This window comes from Lepidochelys kempii, chromosome 1 (genome assembly GCF_965140265.1).
Source record: "Lepidochelys kempii isolate rLepKem1 chromosome 1, rLepKem1.hap2, whole genome shotgun sequence".
Classification (NCBI taxonomy): domain Eukaryota; kingdom Metazoa; phylum Chordata; order Testudines; family Cheloniidae; genus Lepidochelys; species Lepidochelys kempii.
The window spans coordinates 274,975,275-274,995,428 of NC_133256.1; the positions used below are offsets into that span (position 1 = coordinate 274,975,275).

At 40.2% G+C, this 20,154-nt stretch overlaps 1 protein-coding gene across 3 annotated transcripts in view; it reads left to right on the plus strand.

Moving 5' to 3' along the window:
• SLC6A15 (solute carrier family 6 member 15) overlaps positions 1–20,154 on the plus strand; it is a 58,586-nt gene that overhangs the window by 29,173 nt on the left and 9,259 nt on the right. For all 3 annotated transcript variants that reach the window (XM_073327615.1, XM_073327614.1, XM_073327616.1), the window contains 7 exons: positions 5,577–5,734; positions 6,180–6,306; positions 11,995–12,176; positions 14,890–15,000; positions 17,630–17,871; positions 17,976–18,168; positions 18,938–19,130. In XM_073327615.1, the coding sequence (XP_073183716.1) occupies positions 5,577–5,734; positions 6,180–6,306; positions 11,995–12,176; positions 14,890–15,000; positions 17,630–17,871; positions 17,976–18,168; positions 18,938–19,130 (1,206 nt within the window). The remainder of the gene's footprint in view (positions 1–5,576; positions 5,735–6,179; positions 6,307–11,994; positions 12,177–14,889; positions 15,001–17,629; positions 17,872–17,975; positions 18,169–18,937; positions 19,131–20,154) is intronic.

The window sequence follows — 20,154 nt, forward strand, 5'->3', positions numbered from 1 at the left end:
GCCCACGAGACTCTTCTGCCCGGTTCTGTGGGCAGACAGGGGAGGGGGGTGAATGGGACAGGGGTCCCGGGGCGGGGTGTGTCAAGGAACGTGGGGGGTTGGATGGGCCAGGAGTTAGTTTTAGAAGTAAACCAATCAATTTCCAGCTACCAAAAAACAATATATTTATTGACTAAAAAGCTTTCCACTACAACAATAAATTTACTATATTTCCTTCTATATAATGTGTTCTAAAATCAATAATAGCATGTAAACTTTTATGATGGGCTAACCTTCAACATTTTTATCTTTGATACTTGTGACTTTAAAGATGCAAATAACTATAGAAAAGAATTGTAGACTTGAGGCTGAATTGGTTACCGATAATTTCTCTAGTGAAAATATTGGTCTTATCCCAGTTCCTTAATGGGACGTGACTAGACTGGCGATAGGACGTGGGTGCCTCCAAACCCTTTTCCTTTCTCTGGTTCCAGATCTCCCTATTCACTTTGACTCCCTAGTTTAATAGCTTTCTCTCTCTGACCTTGGGATTTGAGACCCTTTTTTGCTTGCTCCCTCCTTGCACTCTTCCACAGAAACTTATCAGTATTTTGATTCATATTTAGTACTGGACATATTGTTGACATACAAAGCACACCATGGTATCCACAGATTGGTATCAGAGTAACAGCCGTGTTAGTCTGTATTCGCAAAAAGAAAAGGAGTACTTGTGGCACCTTAGAGACTAACCAAGACAGTTCTAATGTTTGTTTTTCATTATAGTCTGAAGAAAGAAAGAAAATGGAAATTGGTTGGGGGGAGTGATATCACGTTTACACGGATAAAATAATGTCAGAGTGTCAATTAAGGACACCTTACTTACTGTGACTGGGGCCCTAGTGGGGAGCCAGCTGTGGTCACTCAATTAGGGTGAACTGCAAAGAATGGAGGAGATAGTCCCCATAAAGCTGGTGGATATTCCAATACATAGATTTACCAAGACAGCATAAAACAGCTTCTTTATTACCTTACTGGTTACTCAGAAGTCCAAACAACACAGTTCCCTTAAAGTGATCCAGCCTCAGGGCTCCATTCAGGTACCCACGTCAGATATGATGAAAATTTCTGTTAATCTTATTTCATCATATAAAATAAAAGGTTCTACCAATCCCAAAGGATTGGACACATTACCTCCCAGGTTAATGAATGTGTCAGATCTTACCCAAGTAAACGCTACAGCCAATTCTTATTAACTAAAGTAAAATTTATTATAAAACAAAAGAGAGAGTATGGTTAAATGATCAGTGTACATACAGAGTTAGAGTTCAATTCATTGAGGTTCAGATTCGTAGCAGAGATGGTGAGCTTTGTAGTTGCAAAGAGTTCTTTCAGAAATAGTTCATAGGTTATAGTTCAATGTCCAAATCTCATATTCAGGGCGTACCAGCATAACTGGGACCTCAGTCTTGGGACTCAAACTTCCCTTGATGAAGCCTAAGCAGATCTGAGATGACAGAATCAGGATCCAAGGATCTTTTATACAATTTCATGTCTTTTGACAAGTTGGAGTTCCTCAGGGAACAACAGGTAATTAGAGTGACTTTGAAGGAGGTCCAACACTGGTACTTAGCTATACAAATTAACATAAGGCCATTTGTTTGTTCCTCCACCATTCACAGTACATTTCAAAGAGAGATGAATACTGAGATATCCTGTGTTTACAATTCATTTAAATGATAGGATGTTCTTTTGACCTCTGAATTATCAGAATACAGCATAGACAGGGACTGTTGATTACATCATTGACCCTACTCATACATATGTAAATACACAAAACCACAAACATTATCTCCCCACTTGTATTTTGAGGATTATTTATTTTGCAGGCTGTTTAACCCTTTCTAGCCATGCATCACACTTACATACAGCATGGCTCTGTAAATCAGTGGTTCTCAAAGCCGGTCCACCGCTTGTTCAGGGAAAGCCCCTGGCATGCCAGACCAGTTTGTTTACCTGCCGCGTCCGCAGGTTCGGCCGATCGCGGCTCCCATTGGCCGTGGTTCGCCGCTCCAGGCCAAAGGAGACTGCGGGAAGGGCGGCCAGCACGTCCCTTGGCCCGCGCCGCTTCCCGCAGCGCCCATGGGCCTGGAGCAGTGAACTGTGGCCAGTGGGAGCCGCGATCGGCCATACCTGCGGACGCAGCAGGTAAACAAACTGGTCCGGCGTGCCAGGGGCTTTCCCTGAACAAGGGGTGGACCGGCTTTGAGAACCACTGGTGTAAATGATGTCTAACCAAGATTTGCAATACTGGCCCACAAGGCAGACATGCTGGGTCATATATTCACATTAGGAACTCCACAAAATACAGATCTAGGAAACTGTTAAATATTGTCAACAGTATTTTTCTACCTGGAGCTCTTTTGGAGTTGATTATTTCCAGGCACATATTTGATTGTGATACATTTTATTTAATCACACATTATTTATATTGCAGTTCACAGCTTTGTCTAATGTGCTGAGTCATGCACAGCTTTAATCCAAGCATTCTGAAATTGACAGTTTGGGATGTCAGGTCAGAAAATATGACAGTAACATCATATTACAATAGATAATTTTATTAGAGGACAAATTATTTTATATACAGATCTGAACTATAAAGCTATATTAACACATATTTTAATGTTACAACTTGCACCTTCAAAAGGAAAAATATTTTTAAGATTTAGAACAGAACTGTGGCATGAAAATACAGAAATCATACCAAGCTGTGACACTCAAAAGGGTTATCTTGATAGTTGGCATGTTGAGCCACTTTTACCTGTGTACTCTGCTAATTTAGGATGCTGTTAGGAAATATGGCCAAATGTTGCCCAAATTGAATAGGAATCATCCCAATTTGTCATGTACACTAGAACACCCATGTGCCAAGTTTTTATGCATTGGAAAGAATGCTTTCATATAATTCCCATTTGTGACAGTGTGAGGATGACACTGCAAGAAGCTGAAACAAAACATATTTGTTCTGATTCTATGCTGACTAGGTTGATCAGATAGTAAATGTGAAAAATTAAGATGGGGTAGGGGGAATAGGCACCTATATAAGAGAAAGCCCTGAATATCAGGGACTGTTCCTCTAAAATCGGGACATCTGGACACCCTGCTGCTGACCTACACCTGTGCACTGAAAATAACAGAGTTGCACAGGGTATAAGACAATGCAGAATTATGCAAGGGTAAATTTGGCCCATTGGTTTAATTGATAAACCTTGCAACCTACAACTGGTGTACAAGAGGGCCCCAGTTCTGCACAGGAGTTAAGTATGTGCTTAACTTTAGACCCTTTTGGTTAAGCTTGTAGGTTGAGATGTTGAAGACATGGGTTCAGTTCTTGCTCTAGTACAGACATCCTGGGTAACATTAGTCAGTTAAGTCCAGTTTTTAAAGGTATTTAAGCACTGCTCCACTCACCATTACAAGGCCAAAGAAATGTAGACAGCTAAGTCTCATTTTCAAAAGTGACTTAGGTACTTAGGAGCCTAAATCTCACTGAAAGTTTTTTGCAACATCACACAATCCCTTTATAGGTCAAAAATGTGCACTTTTGCTGCTCTGGTGGCAGTTAACACACACAGTGTCTGAAAGGTAGGTTGATTTAGCATGTGATTATATCACTGCTATTCTGATGAGTGTGATTATATGCACACAAAATCTAGCACAATCAAGTAGCCAGATCAGAGAGGCTCCCTCCTTGGGAAGGTTTGTCTCGAAATGATATACACTTACTTAACAGAAAGTGCTTTGTAAACATGAGATCATAGAACTATGGGGCTGAAAGGATCACTGAGCGATCATCTTGTCTATCCCCAGATGCTGAGACATGATTAGTATGCCTAGACTATTTCTGATAGCTGTTTGTCTAACCTGTTCTTAAAATGCTCAGTGACAGGGATTCTGTAACCTCCTAGATAACCTGTTTCAGTGCTTAACTATCCTTATAGTTAGAAAGTATTTCCTAATATCTAACCTAAATCTCCCTTGCTTCAAATTAACCCTATTACTTCTTGTTCTACCGTTGGTGGACATGGAGAACAATTAATCACAACAATCTGTTACATATTTGAAAATTACATATTTGCTATCATGACCAAACCCCCTGCCCCCCTCAGTTTTTCTTGTCAAGAATAAACATGGCCAATTCTTTCAATCTTCCTTTGCAGGTGATGTTTTCTAAACCTCTTATTTTTGTTGTGCTCCTTTGGACTCTCCCTTTTTTCCACAACTTCCACAACAAGTGTGGTGTCCAAAACTGGACTCAGTACTCCAGCTGAGTCTGCACCAGTGCCAACTAGAGCGAGACAGTTGTCTCCCTTGCTCTAGATATGACACAACTGTTTATACACCCCAGAATGATATTTGCTTTTTTTGCAGCAGCATCACATTCTTGGCCCATATTCAGTTTGTGATCTGCTATAACCCCCACCTCTTTTTTCTGCAGTACTACTGCCTCGCCATTTATTTTCCATTTTGCTTTTGTGCATTTGATTTTTCCTTTCTAACTGCAGTGCTTTGCCCTTGTCTATATTGAATTTCATCTTTTTCATTTCTGACCAATTCTCCAATGTAATCAAGATAAATTAAAATTCCAGTCTGACCTTCCAAAGTGCTTGCAACCTCTCTAAGCTTGGTGTTGTCTGTACATTTTTCAAGTGTACTCTCTACATTCAGTGAAATTAATGACAATGTTTAATAGTACCAGACCCAGGAGTGACTGCTGTGAGACCCCACTTGATATGTCTTCCCAATTTGACAGTGAACTACAGATAACTATTCTTTGAGTATGTTTTTTCAACCTGTTGGGCACCCACTGTATAATAATTTCATCTAGACCACATTTCCCTCATTTGCTTATGAGACTGTCATGTGGAACTGTGTCAAAAGCCTCACTAAAGTCCAGATATATCATATCTACTGCTTCCCCCATCCATTAGGCCATGTATCCTCTCAAATAAAAATAAGAAAATTAGAGTAGTTTAGAATGATTTATACTTGGTAGTCCATGGTGGCTATTCCTTATCACCTTATTGCCCTCTAGCTGCTTACTAATGTATTATTTAATAATTTGTTCTGGTATCTTTTTGGGTATGAAGGTTAGGATGACTGCTCTATAATTCCTCAGGACCTTTTTAAAGACAGGTACTAGTGTGTGCTCTTCTCCAGGACCTCATCAGTCCTCTAAAAGTTCTCTGAGATAATCGCTAATAGTTCACCTTGGTTCAGCTAGTTCCTTAAGTGGTCTTGGGTAAGTTTCATCTGGCCCTGCTGACTTGAAGATATCTAACTTATTTAAATGTTCTTTAACCTGTTCTTACCCTATTCTGGTCTGTAATCTTTCTCACTTGTTAATATTGTGTTAAGCATCTAGTCACAATTAATCTTTTCAATGGAGCCTGAAGGAAAAAAAACCACACACACACTTCAAACACTTCAGCCATTTGTGTCATCTATTATTTGTTCTCCTTTCAGAAATTTACACCAGCCCCTGACTTAGAAGACTCTTCCTCATCCTAATAATGATTGATGTCCTCTTGTTTTCATAGGTGCATATCTTGTGCCATACTTAATTTTGCTGATGATAATAGGGATTCCACTTTTTTTCCTGGAGCTTTCTGTGGGCCAGAGAATCCGACGAGGAAGCATTGGCGTATGGAATTACATCAGCCCCACGCTCGGTGGAATTGGATTTGCAAGCTGTGTGGTAAGTTTGTAATTTACATAGTTTGATGTTCTCCAGAGCATCACAATGAAATACATTGGGACTTTCTGCTCAGTTTTAACCAAAGGTTAATAATTTTTGTTCTAGCTCCAAAGTCAATTCACAATGTTTACAGAATCCGTAAAGCTCATATTCGAATATATAAAAATATTAGTCTTTTTGGAGGAAGAGAATCTGCTAAAATATTAGCAAGGTATGCATGATAAACACAGAAAAAAAACCAAGAATTTGGAAAGTATTGGACTTTAAATATATCCACAAGGGCCAAATCACAGAGCCTTTATTCATTCCTTACTTAGGCAAAATTCTCCTTAATTTCAATAGCAATTTTATATAGTGCTGGATTTAGCTCATTGTTTTATTTAGTTTAACTTATGATATGTAGTTGTTCAATAAATCTTTTAAAATATCTTGTTTTATACTTCAGGTATGTTTCTTTGTGGCCCTCTACTACAATGTCATAATTGGATGGAGTTTGTTTTACTTTTCTCAGTCGTTTCAGCACCCCTTGCCATGGGATCAGTGTCCTTTGGTGAAAAATACTTCTCATACCTGTAAGTCTTGGATATATTCATTTTTTTTTAAAGTCACTTTGGGCTTGATCCAAAATCCACTGAAGTCAAGGGCAGTCTTTCCACTGATTTCAGTGGGCTTTGAGTTAGACCCTTTATTTGGATATTGCCATTTAAAAAACAACAACTTTTTTTAAGGCTGTCAAACGATTAAAAAAATTAATCACGATTAATCGTGCAATTAAAAAATTAATTGTGATTAATCACATTATTAATCACACTGTTAAACGATTTATTTAATTTTTTGGATTATTTTACATTTTCAAATATATTGATTTCAATTACAACACAGAATACAAAGTATACAGTGCTCACTTTATATTTATTTTTTATTATAAATCTTTGCACTGTAAAAAAACAAAAGAGTATTTTTCAATTCACCTAATACAAGTACTGTAGTACAATCTCTTTATCATGAAAGTTGAACTTACAAATTTAGAGTTATGTACAAAAAAAAACTACATTCAAAAACAAAACAATGTAAAACTTCAGAGCCTACAAGTCCACTCAGCACTATTTCTTATTCAGCCAACCGCTCAGACAAACAAGTTTGGTTACAATTTGCAAGAGATAATGCTGCCCGCTTCTTATTTACAATGTCACCTGAAAGCGAGAACAGGCTTTCGCATTGCACTGTTGTAACCTGCATCGCAAGATGTGCCAGATGCGCTAAAGATTCATATGTCTCTTCATGCTTCAACCACCATTCCAAAGGACATGCGTCCATGCTGATGACGGTTCTGCTCGATAACAGTACAAAGCAAAGCGGACCTACACATGTTCATTTTCATCATCTGAATCTGATGCCACCGGCAGAAGGTTGATTTCCTTTTTTGGTGTTTCGGGTTCTGTAGTTTCTGCATCTGAGTGTTGCTCTTTTAAGACTTCTGAAAGCATTCTCCACACCTCATCCCTCTCAGATTCTTAAACCTTGGGTCCAGTGCTGTAGCTAATTTTAGAAATATCACAATGGTACCTTTTTTGCATTTTGTCAAATCTGCTGTGAAACTGTTCTCAAAACGAACATGTGCTGTGTCATCAACTGAGACTGCTGTAACATGAAATATATGGCAGAATGTGGGTAAAACAGAGCAGGGGACATACAATTCTCCCCCAAGAATGTCAGTCACAAATTTAATTAATGCATTATTTTTTTAATGAGTATTGTCATAATGGAGGCATGTCCTCTGGAATGGTGGCTGAAGCATGAAGGGGCATACGAATGTTTAGCATATCTGGCATGTAAATAACTTGCAACGATGGCTACAAAAATGCCATGTGAAGGCCTGTTCTCACTTGCAGGTGACATTGTAAATAAGAAGCAGGCAGCAGTATTCCCCATAAATGTCAACAAACTTGTTTGTCTTAGTGATTGGTTGAACAAGAAGTAGGACTGAGTTGAGGTGTAGGCTCTAAAGTTTTACGTTGTTTTCTTTCTGAGTGCAGTTATGTAACAAAAAAAAATCTGCATTTGTAAATTACACTGTCACAATAAAGAGATTGCTCTACAGTACTTGTATGAGGTGAATTGAAAAATACTACAGTAAAAGCTGTTTTATCTGGCACTTCACCAACTGGAAAGCTCTATAAACTGGCATTTCTGATCTTCATTGAAATTCCAGTTTATAGTCCAGTTGGCGTGGGGCCAGCAGGGGGTTGGGGTTTGGGAGGGAGTGTGGAGCGCAGGCTCTGGGAGGGAGTTTGGGAGCGGGAGGGAGCTTGGGGCGTGAGAGGGAGTGCAGGGTACTGGATACGGGGCTCCTGTCCTGGCTGCTCCTAGGCGTGCATGGTAGGTGGCTCTTGGCGCCATGCCTGTCCCACCCCAAGCACTAGCAACGCAGCTCCCATTGGCTGGCAACCATGGCCAATGGGAGCTGTGGGGGCGGCGCCTGTGGGAGGAGGCTCAGGCAGTGCGCAGAGCTGCCTGCCACACCTACACAAAGGAGCAGCTAGGATGGTCACCGCTTGCAGGGAGCCACTTGAGGTGAGTGGCTCCCAGATCCGGCACTTCGCACTCCCTCCCGACCCCCAAGCCACTGCCCTGAGCCCCCTCCTGCACCCAAACTCCCTCCCTCTTATTTAACCAGAATTTTTCACTTACTGGCACCCCCTATTCTCCCAACATGCTGGACAAAACATCTTTTCCTGTATTTTTTTTTATAATTTTTACAGTGCAAATATTTGTAATACGAAATAATAATATAAAGTGAGCACTGTACTGTACCCAACCCCTGCAGCCAGAGCCCCAAGCCCCCCCCCCCCCCACACCTGGAGCCCTGAGACCCCCTGTCCCCTCTCAGGGTAGCCAACCCTGCCCTCCCCCCGGAGGAGCCCCGAGTCCCACCCCCCCACCTGGAGGAGCCCCCAGACCCCCCCTTTCTGCCGGAGGAGCTTTGGGCCAGCCGAAGCCCTGAGTCCCCCACCCACACACCTGCCTGGAGGAGTCCCGGGCTCGCCAGAGTCCCAAGCCCCTCACTGCCAGAGGAGCCCAGCGTCAACCAGAACCATTACTGCCATGCCATGCCTCCCCTCCCCAGACTCCAAGCCAGCCCACAGGAAATGTGTCTCTTCTGGAAGAACAACGTGAGCTTTTGATATGCCCTATGCAGGTTCTGGGGCAGCTGAGGAGGCGGTATGTGCTACTCAGCTTTCTGGGTTCATCAGTAATATCCCTGGACTCCGGAGTGATTACTGATGATCCCGGGAAGCTGAGTAGCAGATACTACCTTCTCAGCCACCCCAGAACCTGCATGGGGCATAATAACAAGCAAAAACTTCCTCCACCAAACCCACAACAGGGCTTCCGGAGGCAGTGGCTGTGCCATGGGAGGCTGAGCTGGCATATTATACTCGCCGCCCATGTCCATTTCCCTCTTTCCCCTATATAATGCTTCACTTATCACTTTGCCTTTGTCTGAGATTTTTAAACAGCACCAGGGGAGAGAGAGAAAAACAACACATTTCAAACCACAGATATTGACAGGAGGATTCAGGGATAGGTTTCTGGTCTGTACAGGTATCAGTACTGTCCCGAGACTACCTTTACCTCATTGAAAAAAAACACTGACTAGATTTTAAACCTAAAATAAGGCAGATATGGTGTTATGATGCATAAAAAGAAAAATAACCCACCTGACGTCTAAGAAAAATAGGCAGAATTTGGAAAAGGCCTAATAATGTAAAAAGGTCATTTGAAGGGTAACTGGGCTGATTGAATACTAACCTCTTAGGAAATATTTTGATGAGGAAAGTTATAGGCTAAACTATAAATATACTTTTCTAATTTTAATCATGAGTTGTATATTTACTTTGACTTGGCCACAAATGGAAGATGTAATCGCAGAGGAAACTTTTCTATATTTAATACTGTATGTCAAAGCTCCCTGTGGCTACATTAAGATGTTTTCTTTGAGGACATAGTTGTACGCTGATAACATCTGGATTATATTTTCCATTAGTGATTTCAGTGGCATGTTTGTTCAGTGTCCTAATGAAAACACGTTAGACAACAGAAAGCCCAAAAGAATCAGTGAAATACCTGTGAATTAAATACCTGTCTGACTCATAAATAAGTAGGAATTGGAGAATTAGCGATTGGTTTATAGTCGTGACGCTATAATCCTATTCTGGCACATCATGAAGCACAACTAAGTGCTTCTTATACCTAGGATTTGATTACCTCATGATGACCGACCATACACCTAGAAGTAGGAAACATTTCTTTTGATTTTTTTATTTTTATCTTAAATATTCAGTGTGTGCTGTTTGTTTGTTTTCTGCTTGAAGAAGATGACCAATTTGAAATGTTGCAAATAATTTCTTTATGAAGTCTTTTCCCAGTTTTTATTGCTTTTTCAATACCCGGAGGCAGATTTCCAGCTCATATAAGTTGTCATAGCTTCATAATTGCCAGGAAAATGCGTACTAGCCATAATGGAGCTAGGACAATTTATAACAGCTGAGGATCTGCCCTTTGTATTAATTAGACTTTAAAATAAACCTCTTTCCTCCATAAGCTATTTTGATTCAAGAGCTAGATTAGAAATGCTATTATTTAAAAATGTAAGTGAATTTTATGTGTCTTTTTAAAAAAAATTCCTTTAAAATATATTTTAACAGTTTGATAAGTATAAGATTATTGGAAAACTCATAGTAGCATTACAGTACTATAAAATATCACTACTGTAATACACATAACCACTTTCAGTTCAACATAACAATATAAGGACCCTGTTTTCGAGTGCTTTAACACTTCGGTATCATTAAATCATTATTTTGACTTGTAAAATAGTCATTTATGTGCCTATCTGCCAGACTGAGTGTGTGTATGGAGGATTTGGATATTCTTTTGAGGCACCCTGTAAAAGGGCACTCACCTCTTGAGCACCTCCTAGTGGCTGAACCCCTGCATGCTGTTGGCCAACTTTGCTGTGTCTTCAGTAGCTTGGCCATGTGGCCAAGTCAAAAAGTTCAAAAGAATTCCTTCCAGGTATTAAAGAGTCCAATAACTAAACAGTCTATTTCACCTCAGTAGGGTCTTCAGCCCTGGCTCTTGGCCCTTTAAATATGGTGCATTGTTTGGGCTCCCAGATAAGGCCTCTCCTCTTCCTGGCATTTATGCCATTTTACAAATGGCCCATAAGGGAACCTGGGCCCATCCCCTCCTCTGGGGGCCCACCTAAGGACTCTATACACAGGAGCCACTATACTGCTTACTCCAATCCTCTGCTGCTGTTTCCCTGGGCCTCTTCCTTCCAGGCCCTTTTATTTCCAGCTCTATCTCAGGGCCAATATCTGCAGTCTCAGAGTAAGTGCAGCTAGCCTTAAACTCTAGCTACTTGTCAGGCTCCTTTGGCCAGAGAGGCACCCCCTCCCTCACTCCTCTGGTCCCAGCCAGCAATTGATCTGCTAAGGCCCTGCAGCTCCTTTTATCTAAGCCTGCTGGGCTCTGATTGGCTGTTGCTTGTCCTTCTAGCCATTGGAGGACAAGTCTCTCTAGCTTCCAAGATGGCTTCTACAGTGAGGCCTCTTTAGGTAGTCCTGGAGGACTCACTTTTTCTACCTTTTCCTCCCACCGTGCTGCTTCCTGGGATAGGGTGTGGCAGAGCAGTGGGGCCTCCAGAGGCGGGCCATGAAGGCCTAGTAATCCCATCACACACACTTGTTTGAAAATGGCTTCACCGTATTTATTCCAAAATTAATATCATCCACATGTCAGAATAACTTTACAGTACATTATTTTCCGTAATGATAATGGAAAACCTGGAATTCAGCTTTGTGCAGAAAACTATGTACAAGACGTGCACGACTCAAAGCTCTATTTTGAGGGCTTACATGGGATTTAGGTGATTCATAGGCTTTGGGTTGGTGTTCTGCGCACGAATGGATTTCATTTCCAGGGCGTAGAGTTGGGTATTTTTTCAAGGGCTGTATACAAAACTTTCCATTCAGTGGCCTCAAATTCCATCTTAGAACTGTGATATTTTCATATTAATAGACTTTAATCACTTTGTGTGTGTGGATTTACTTTTTCAGTAAAATGATGCCACCATGGTAATAAAATATATCAGAACTAATTCCAGGTTGCTGTGATGATTTGCTGGAAGAATGTGAAGGTACTTTCTACCCAATATCCAAAGATCAATAACAATTTATTGACTTTTTTGCCAGTTGTGGAGCCTGAGTGTGAAAAAAGCTCTGCTACCACCTATTACTGGTACAGAGAAGCACTGAACATTTCCAACTCTCTCTCAGAGAGTGGGGGTCTGAACTGGAAAATGACTCTGTGCTTGCTGGCTGCCTGGGTTCTGGTTTGCCTGGCAATGATCAAAGGCATTCAGTCTTCAGGCAAAGTGAGTATATTCTTTATCTTAATTACAGTGTTTTACTTCTCTGTACATTCTTACTTGCCACTTCCTTTGCCTGCCCTCTCATAAAATCTGCATGGTCAGACTAAAGGTTGTGACTTATCTAGCATTTTTATAATCTCAAGTAGAGAACTGTTGGTACCTATGCATTAAAACTGTAGACATAACGTTTGGTTATAAAGAAGGAGGGAGTCTGAAGTCTGAGAACCCTTTTTGTTTTCATTTGATATAAATAATGCAGGTAATTTCACCTCTGTTTTATTGCATCACTGATACATGTGCATATGTTTCTATGTATCAGATAAAGGGGTGAGATGCTCTTACCACATCCATGCCTATTTACGGCATGGTAGATTGGGTCCTTATGATCCATTATCATTTTGATCCCGTCTCACAGGCGTCCATGCTGCTGTAACATCCTTTATCATGAGGGCTGGATACAGCTCCCTTTGGAAGCCGGGATTGTTCCTTTTTTATCAGCCATCCCCTTTTGCTGCTGAGGAGGAGGAGGAGAGCAATAGATGCTACAGAGTAATTCTCATGCTTGTACTCTCTCGTGCACTCTCTGTGTGTCAAAGAGTCATTTGGGCCAGCAAGAGAGTAAAAGAGAGCACAAACATGAAAATGACTCCATAGTCCAGTGGTTAGAGCACTGAGGACCCAGCCCTCCTGTGCCAATGACTAATTATCCAGAGTGTGCAGCTTCAGCAGGAGAGAACTCCCACAACAGAATATGCCATAGCCCAGTGGCAGATCCCTGCTCAAATCCCTTCACCTCCTCAGGGAGAGTGGGTCTTGAACTGTGAGTCTCCCACGTTCCAGGAGAATACCCTAACCACTGGGCTAAATGTTATGAGTCCTCTTCCTCCTTCTCCTGTCTGTTTTGTGTAAACTCGCCTGAGGGGCCCAAACCATTAGCTGTGTTTGGAGGCTGTCCACAATCTGGCCCCACACATGACTGAGGTGACAAAAAGTCTTCCCCGGATCTGTGAATTGCTCTGGGGATTAGGTGGGAGATAGGCATGCAGGCGCCTAGAGTGAGGCAGCAGTGTACATTCTCAGAGGCAGAATCATAGGTGCCTAGGGAAATTTTAAAGGAAAATCTTAGGTGCCAAGTGAGTTTAGGCACCTACAGGGTTCAGTGGAAATTTTATGCATCACAGTAAAGCCTAAAACTGGGACAGTCAATAAAGTTACACGTGAGTGTAAATATTTACAGGGTTGGGTCGTAAGTAGGGCTGGCTCAACTAGCATTTAGAAAGGAGACACCTGAGGTATGCTGCAGGAAGGTCTGAAGTTGTGGAGGGGCATTTTGGGATGGACCTAGAAGGTGGCAATGGCAATAATCCTCTCCCCAGGTTCATCCTCCAGTTATTCCTGATCCTAAGTAAGTCTGCAAAATTTGTATTTAACATGACTGCAAGTACTCACCTAGAACTTCCACCCATAATCTCCTGCCCTGGAGGCAAGAGGACTGAGTCATGCCAGGCTGTATTATAAAATACTAGCCAAATTTAAGGAAATTCATCTTTCCTCCACATACAGCCCCAGATAAGAAAAAAAAAAGTTGCCCTTAAGACTGGCTGGTTCTGACGCCTCATGGTTGACAGCATCATCTGCCCCGTTCTTTGCAATCAGAAAATCTTGTGATAGGATGTTACATCAGATCATTGGGAATTATCACATGCCTCTTTAGCATATTCCAGTAACAGAAATGATTTAAGTGTGGCCTGTTTTGACACATTACAAAACTACTGAGCTTTTCAAGCACCAAATTAATTTACTGGCCTTTTCAAGAACGGTTAAGGAATGAAAGATAGCATTTCACTTACTGGATACTGTTTTCTTTCCGCTATGAGATCAGCTAAGTTAACAGTAAAGCGAAAAGATATTTATCACGAGGGGTAGCACGTATCTCAGAAAATTAAGCTTTATGCTTTTAAAACCAAATGAAGTCAGGCTTCAAGTGTAAGGTAAAAATCTGGTCCTTAGCTGCATGGGTGCTGTAGCGTGTATGAGTAGGGTTCTCCTGGCTCAGAAAGTTGGCCTGGATTGTATTCTAGGACTCTAAAGTGTACTAACTTCTGTGCCTACTAGCGCAGTGAGATGTTATCTTCAGGTGAGGGGGAATGGTCCAATCCCTATGGAACATGGCTCAAATCCCATGGATCTTGAGGCATTTGCATACTGTTTTGGACTCCCCTTCCTTCTTGGCAGTACAAATTATTTGGTGGGGTGTACCCACTGGACTACCTGTTATCCCCCTCCCAAAGAGTGTACAAGTTGCAGATTATAACAATGCTGCAAGAAGCAGACACATTCTTCATCATGATTTCTGCCTGAAACAGAGTAAATTTAGAAGCGGAAGCAAAGTGCTTAAGAATGGCTGCTCCCCCAAGAATGGCTGCTCATCAGGACTGACATACCCATTGGATTTCCACGGAACCCCAATTCTGTGTTGTTCAACCAACCAGACCAGATATTGTACTATAACTGTTTCTGCAATTTGGGGAACGATTTGAGTAACATTATCTTGCTTTTGCTCCTTTCTGCACCATGGAGAGGAACAGAGAGTCTGTCTTGCAATTTAATCTTGGTCATGCAATTGTACCATGAAAAGGCACTGACTATAGAAAATGAAACTCTGAGAAAATAAAGGCCATAAATGTTTTTTTAATGATCTTTTAATGTTTTTCAGATCATGTATTTTAGTTCCCTTTTCCCTTATGTGGTACTTATATGCTTTCTAGTCAGAGGACTGCTCTTAAATGGTTCCATGGATGGAATTCGTCACATGTTTACACCTAAGGTATGTGCTTAGTTTCCATTGAATGTACACTTATGGCTTCAATGGCAAATTGTTCATTTATGAATTCTTTGAATAATAAAACAGTGGACTCAGCAGCCTTCTTTCAGGGCCTGCTCCTGCTCCCATTGTAATTAATGGGAATTTTTCCATTGACTTCAGTGGCACAGGATCAAGCCCTTAGAGCCTACCTGCTCCGAAATACATATGGGATCTGTTCCTGTTTCTGTACAAGTCAGTTCTACAGCTGAGTTAAGTGGAAGCAGGACTGGCCTTCACAGATAAATGTTAAATAATATATGATAAAACTGAAGGGGCCATAGTGGCCAGAGAAAAATAACAAGAATGTTACCCCCTTGTTTGAATGTAAGGAGCACCATCGATAGGTTAAAATGACCTGCGTTAGCAATCATATTATTTTTTACTTTCATGATAGTAATGCTAAGAGTCCCTAACTGAGATCCAGGCCCACTGAGTTAGGCCCTGTACAAACACATAGTAAGAGACAGTCTGTGCCCTAAATTAGCTTACCATCTAAATAGGCAAGACAGTTGCCAGGTGAGGAAGTCTTATTCCAATTTCTACAGATGGAAAACCAAGGAACAGAGATATTAGGTGACTTGCCCACTGTCATACAGAAAACCTGTAGCAGAGGCAGGAATTGAACTGAGAGCTCCTGATTTACATTTCAGTGCTTCAAACACAAGACTATCTTTCTTTTAATCATAAAAACACTCTGGGGCCAGATCCTGAAGGACGCTAAGCTCCACAACTCCCACTGAGTAAAAGGGACTCAGCATCTCTCAGGATTTGGCCCATCATGATTTAAACATAGTTGTGAGTACATTACAAATAATGTTTTATTTAAAATACTGATAATTTTTTAATTAAAAGAGTTTAGTAATAAAATTGTTCAAATAAATAATGTTTAAAGAAAAATGGTATTCTTAATATTTTCTATTGGTCTCGAGAAGTGTGTCTCAAAACCTGATTTTCTTTACTATCAAGTGATGGTGTAAATACAGGAGGGGATCATGTTGTTTGCAGTGTATATAACCAGAAGACTGTCAATTGAACATTGGCTTGATGTAGATAGAGTAGCAAACGAAATACATATGGGCCTGATTCAAAACCCACTGAAGTCAGTTACTAGGGCAGAAATATCACAGTATGTGGAGAAGTGTTTCCTTTTACTGCACAAAAACTGAAATGAAAATGCTTTATATTAACAGAGTGAATAAAAATGTGAAAAAAATGTTCTGACATGCTGGTAGGAATTAAGAGTGTATGTTTAGCTCCATCTAGTGAGCAAGCACTAGAAATGATTGTGTGATAGATACAACATTTGAAGTATCGGTAGAGTATATCTGTTTGTACCATTTGTAATTAAAGTACTGTGCATCTTTACAGAAAAATATATATTTCCACCTTCACACTAAAGATCCATTTGTCAGGACTTCCAGGACCAGAATTAGCTTTATGAAAATAGCTCCTTTACTGTTTACATGCGATATATATAATCTTTCAGCTTTTCCAGGAAGTTGGAAACTTTTCTAAAATTGTATTAAAGTAACTTAAGGCATATTTTGCTTAAAGTATGGAAAAACAATTCATATTTTGATGCTTTTATTTTCTTATAAAACTAATGACATTTAAATACAAAGTATGTCATCAAAATTAAGGTCTTCTAATGTTATATATAATTTCATAACATATTTATGAAGGTATGGTTCAGTTTGATCTCAGTAGACAAATCTAATATGACCACCTTAACCATCAACTTCTGATCTTCTTTGAGATCTATGGAAGAAAAACAATATATAAGAACTATACAGTGTTGTTATTCTGTTGTGATCTACTAATTGGGTAGATACTAGATAAACAGGGGATGGAGTATAAATTATCTAGTTTCATCAAAGGCATTCATTGAAATTGGATTGGCTGAAGAAGCAATGCAAATGGAGTTTACAATCAATTTTCAGTACAGGGCCAAAATTTTCACTTGGATATGTGATCTATTTAAGTCAGCAAGAGGTTTATGTGTATATTTGAAGACAGAATTTGACCCACAAATATCAGCATAGGTTATAGTGGCCAGAGTTTACTCTGCTCAGTGAATCTTTCTGCACAGACTATAACGTAAGTGCATTCACAGAACTCTCTCTTTTTTATACAACAAAATTCCACATGATGCTTCATGTAATTCATTTTTGCTATTCAAACGATCTTCAACATACTTTATTTTAATTTTATAAAGGAAATGTACCCCAAAATATCTTAACAGTTGCAGCTCAAATCAATTAATCCACAGTTAAACTGGAAACGTACTACAATGTGGCCTCCAATACCGGGGTACAACTAGCTACCATTTTAATAATGATCTTAACTGGCCAGTGGTGCCTCATTGTGTTCCTCTTGCACCATGTGTAAGCCAGTAGAAATCTTGGCCCATACTTTCCTCCAATGGTATACTTAATATTCAGCTTTGTTCTAATAATGTATAAATAATTTTACATTTGTGCTTTAGCATTTTAGTTGGTGTGGGTTATTTTACAGGATTATATGTTGTCTATCCATACAAAAGAAGTACTGTATTTTGTAGCTGACGTATATTGTGTCTCATTTCAAACAGCTTGAAATAATGCTGGAGCCCAAGGTCTGGAGAGAAGCTGCTACTCAGGTGTTCTTTGCCTTAGGGCTTGGATTTGGTGGAGTCATTGCCTTTTCAAGCTACAACAAGAGAGACAACAACTGCCATTTCGATGCTGTTCTGGTGTCCTTCATCAATTTTTTCACTTCTGTGCTGGCAACTTTGGTGGTGTTTGCTGTTCTGGGCTTCAAAGCAAATATCATAAATGAGAAATGCATTACCCAGTATGAATATTCATTTCTTTTCTTCATTTTTATGTTATATTTCACTGAGGAATTCACACAAGAAATCTTCTGATTTATTATCACTATTTCATTGTGTTTTACAGAAATTCAGAAAAGATTTTAAAACTTTTGAAAATAGGCAATCTGAGCCAGGATATGATCCCCCATCATATCAATTTCTCTAGCATTACAGCAGATGATTACAATTTAGTTTATGACATCATTCAGAAAGTTAAAGAAGAAGAATTTCCTGCTCTTGACCTGAAATCCTGTCTGATTGAAGATGAACTTAATAAGGTGAGAATGATGTTTGTGTCTTCAATGCAAAGATTTTGAATGATTGGGTATTTTATTAGCCATCTGTTATTGTGAAATATAAAGAATGCAATATTTTATACTAGGGATTGGCAACCTTTGGCATGCAGCCTGTCAGGGAAATCTTCTGGCAGGCCGGGATGGTTTGTTTACCTGCAGCATCCGCAGGTTTGGCCGATTGCAGCTCCCACTGGCTGCGGTTCACCATTCCATGCCAACTGGGGCTGTGGGAAGTGGCAGCCAGCACATCCTGCGGCCTGCACCGCTTCCCGCAGCCCTCATTGGCCTGGAACAGCCACGGCCAGTTGGAGCTGTGATTGGCCGAACCTGCGGACGCTGCAGGGAAACAAACCGTCCTGGCACGCCAGCGAATTTCCCCTACGGGCTGCATGCCAAAGGTTGCCGATCCCTGTTGTATACCTAAAAGTTGCTTTATTTTCTGAACAGCCTCATCTGTAAACAGATGGGCCTGATCTAAAGCCCCAATCAGATTTTTTGGATCAGGTCCCTAATCAATGTCTCTGCACTGAGTGACTGTATGCTATGGTCAAGATATACTGATCCTGAAATCATAAAATATAATAAGCCTGATTTTCAGAATTTCTGAGCATGCAATATTATGAGTGGGAGGCAGAATTTGTGAACACAAGCTTACAAAATTATGTAAATAAATACTGACCCACTATTATTTCGACTCACAGTTTGCGCTGTTGTCTCCATTAATCATCTTATGTGGATTTCTTATTGACAGGCTGTTCAAGGCACCGGTTTAGCTTTTATTGCCTTTACAGAAGCAATGACCCACTTCCCTGCTTCTCCTTTCTGGTCAGTGATGTTCTTCCTCATGCTGGTAAATTTGGGACTTGGCAGTATGTTTGGAACCATTGAAGGAATCATCACACCTATTGTTGATACTTTCAAAGTGAGGAAAGAAATTCTTACTGGTGAGTTTTACAAGTTTTCATCTCTCGTTAGCCCCGTAAAATAGGTCTCCTCCTTACAGATGGAAAAGTCTTTGGAGAAGAATAAGAGGTATTTTATGTTTTTGTTGGCGTGAGGAGGTACACCTTGGAATATAGCATAGTGTTATTTAACTGCAGTCCAGTCTGTACTCTCTATCCCCCCCGACATACATAGCTCCATAAAGAATTTTTCTTGTTTGCAATTCAAGTTGTATAATAGTTTCCACTGTGAGCTCCTTTATAGTCAGTCATTCTTAAGTCTCCCAAAATGTTGGCCATTCAAGCATAGACAAGTATGACAATGTAAACAAAAAAGAATGAAAAAAATAAATATAAGATGCTAAAAGTTATGCACAAAGAGGAATGGAAGTTTCACATGCAGCCTTAATAGTGAGTGGCTTGTCCTGATTTATGAGTGATTAATGGGGCATCCTTAACCATCTTTTACTAATCTTTTCTTTGGATAGAGAAAAAAATGAGGTAAAGAAATAAACAGTGAGATGAAATTTGCAGTTCAAAAAGTCTATAGAACTACCACAGTGGACCAAGGAAATTGCCCATTCACTCTGATAACCTACTGCCAGAAATGGCCTATGTCAGACATTTATGAAGAAGATAGCATCCCTGCACCCACCATTCACAAAAAATACATTTTTACTGAGAGTCTGGCCGAGCCAGCAATGCACTAGGCTCCTATGGGTTCCTATACAATTTTGAAAATCCCACTAGGCGCCTGTCTAAATCTTAGGTGCCTGAATACCTTTAAAAATCTGGCCTTGGAGAACTTAGTTAACAAAAAGAACAGGAGTACTTGTGACACCTTAGAGACTAACAAATTTATTAGAGCATAACATTTTGTGGGCTACAGCCCGCTTCATTGGATGCATAGAATGGAACATATAGTAAGCAGATATATATATACATACAGAGAAGGTGGAAGTTGCCAGACAAACTGTAAGAGGCTAATTAATTTAATTAAATTAAATTACTCTGTATGTGTGTATAT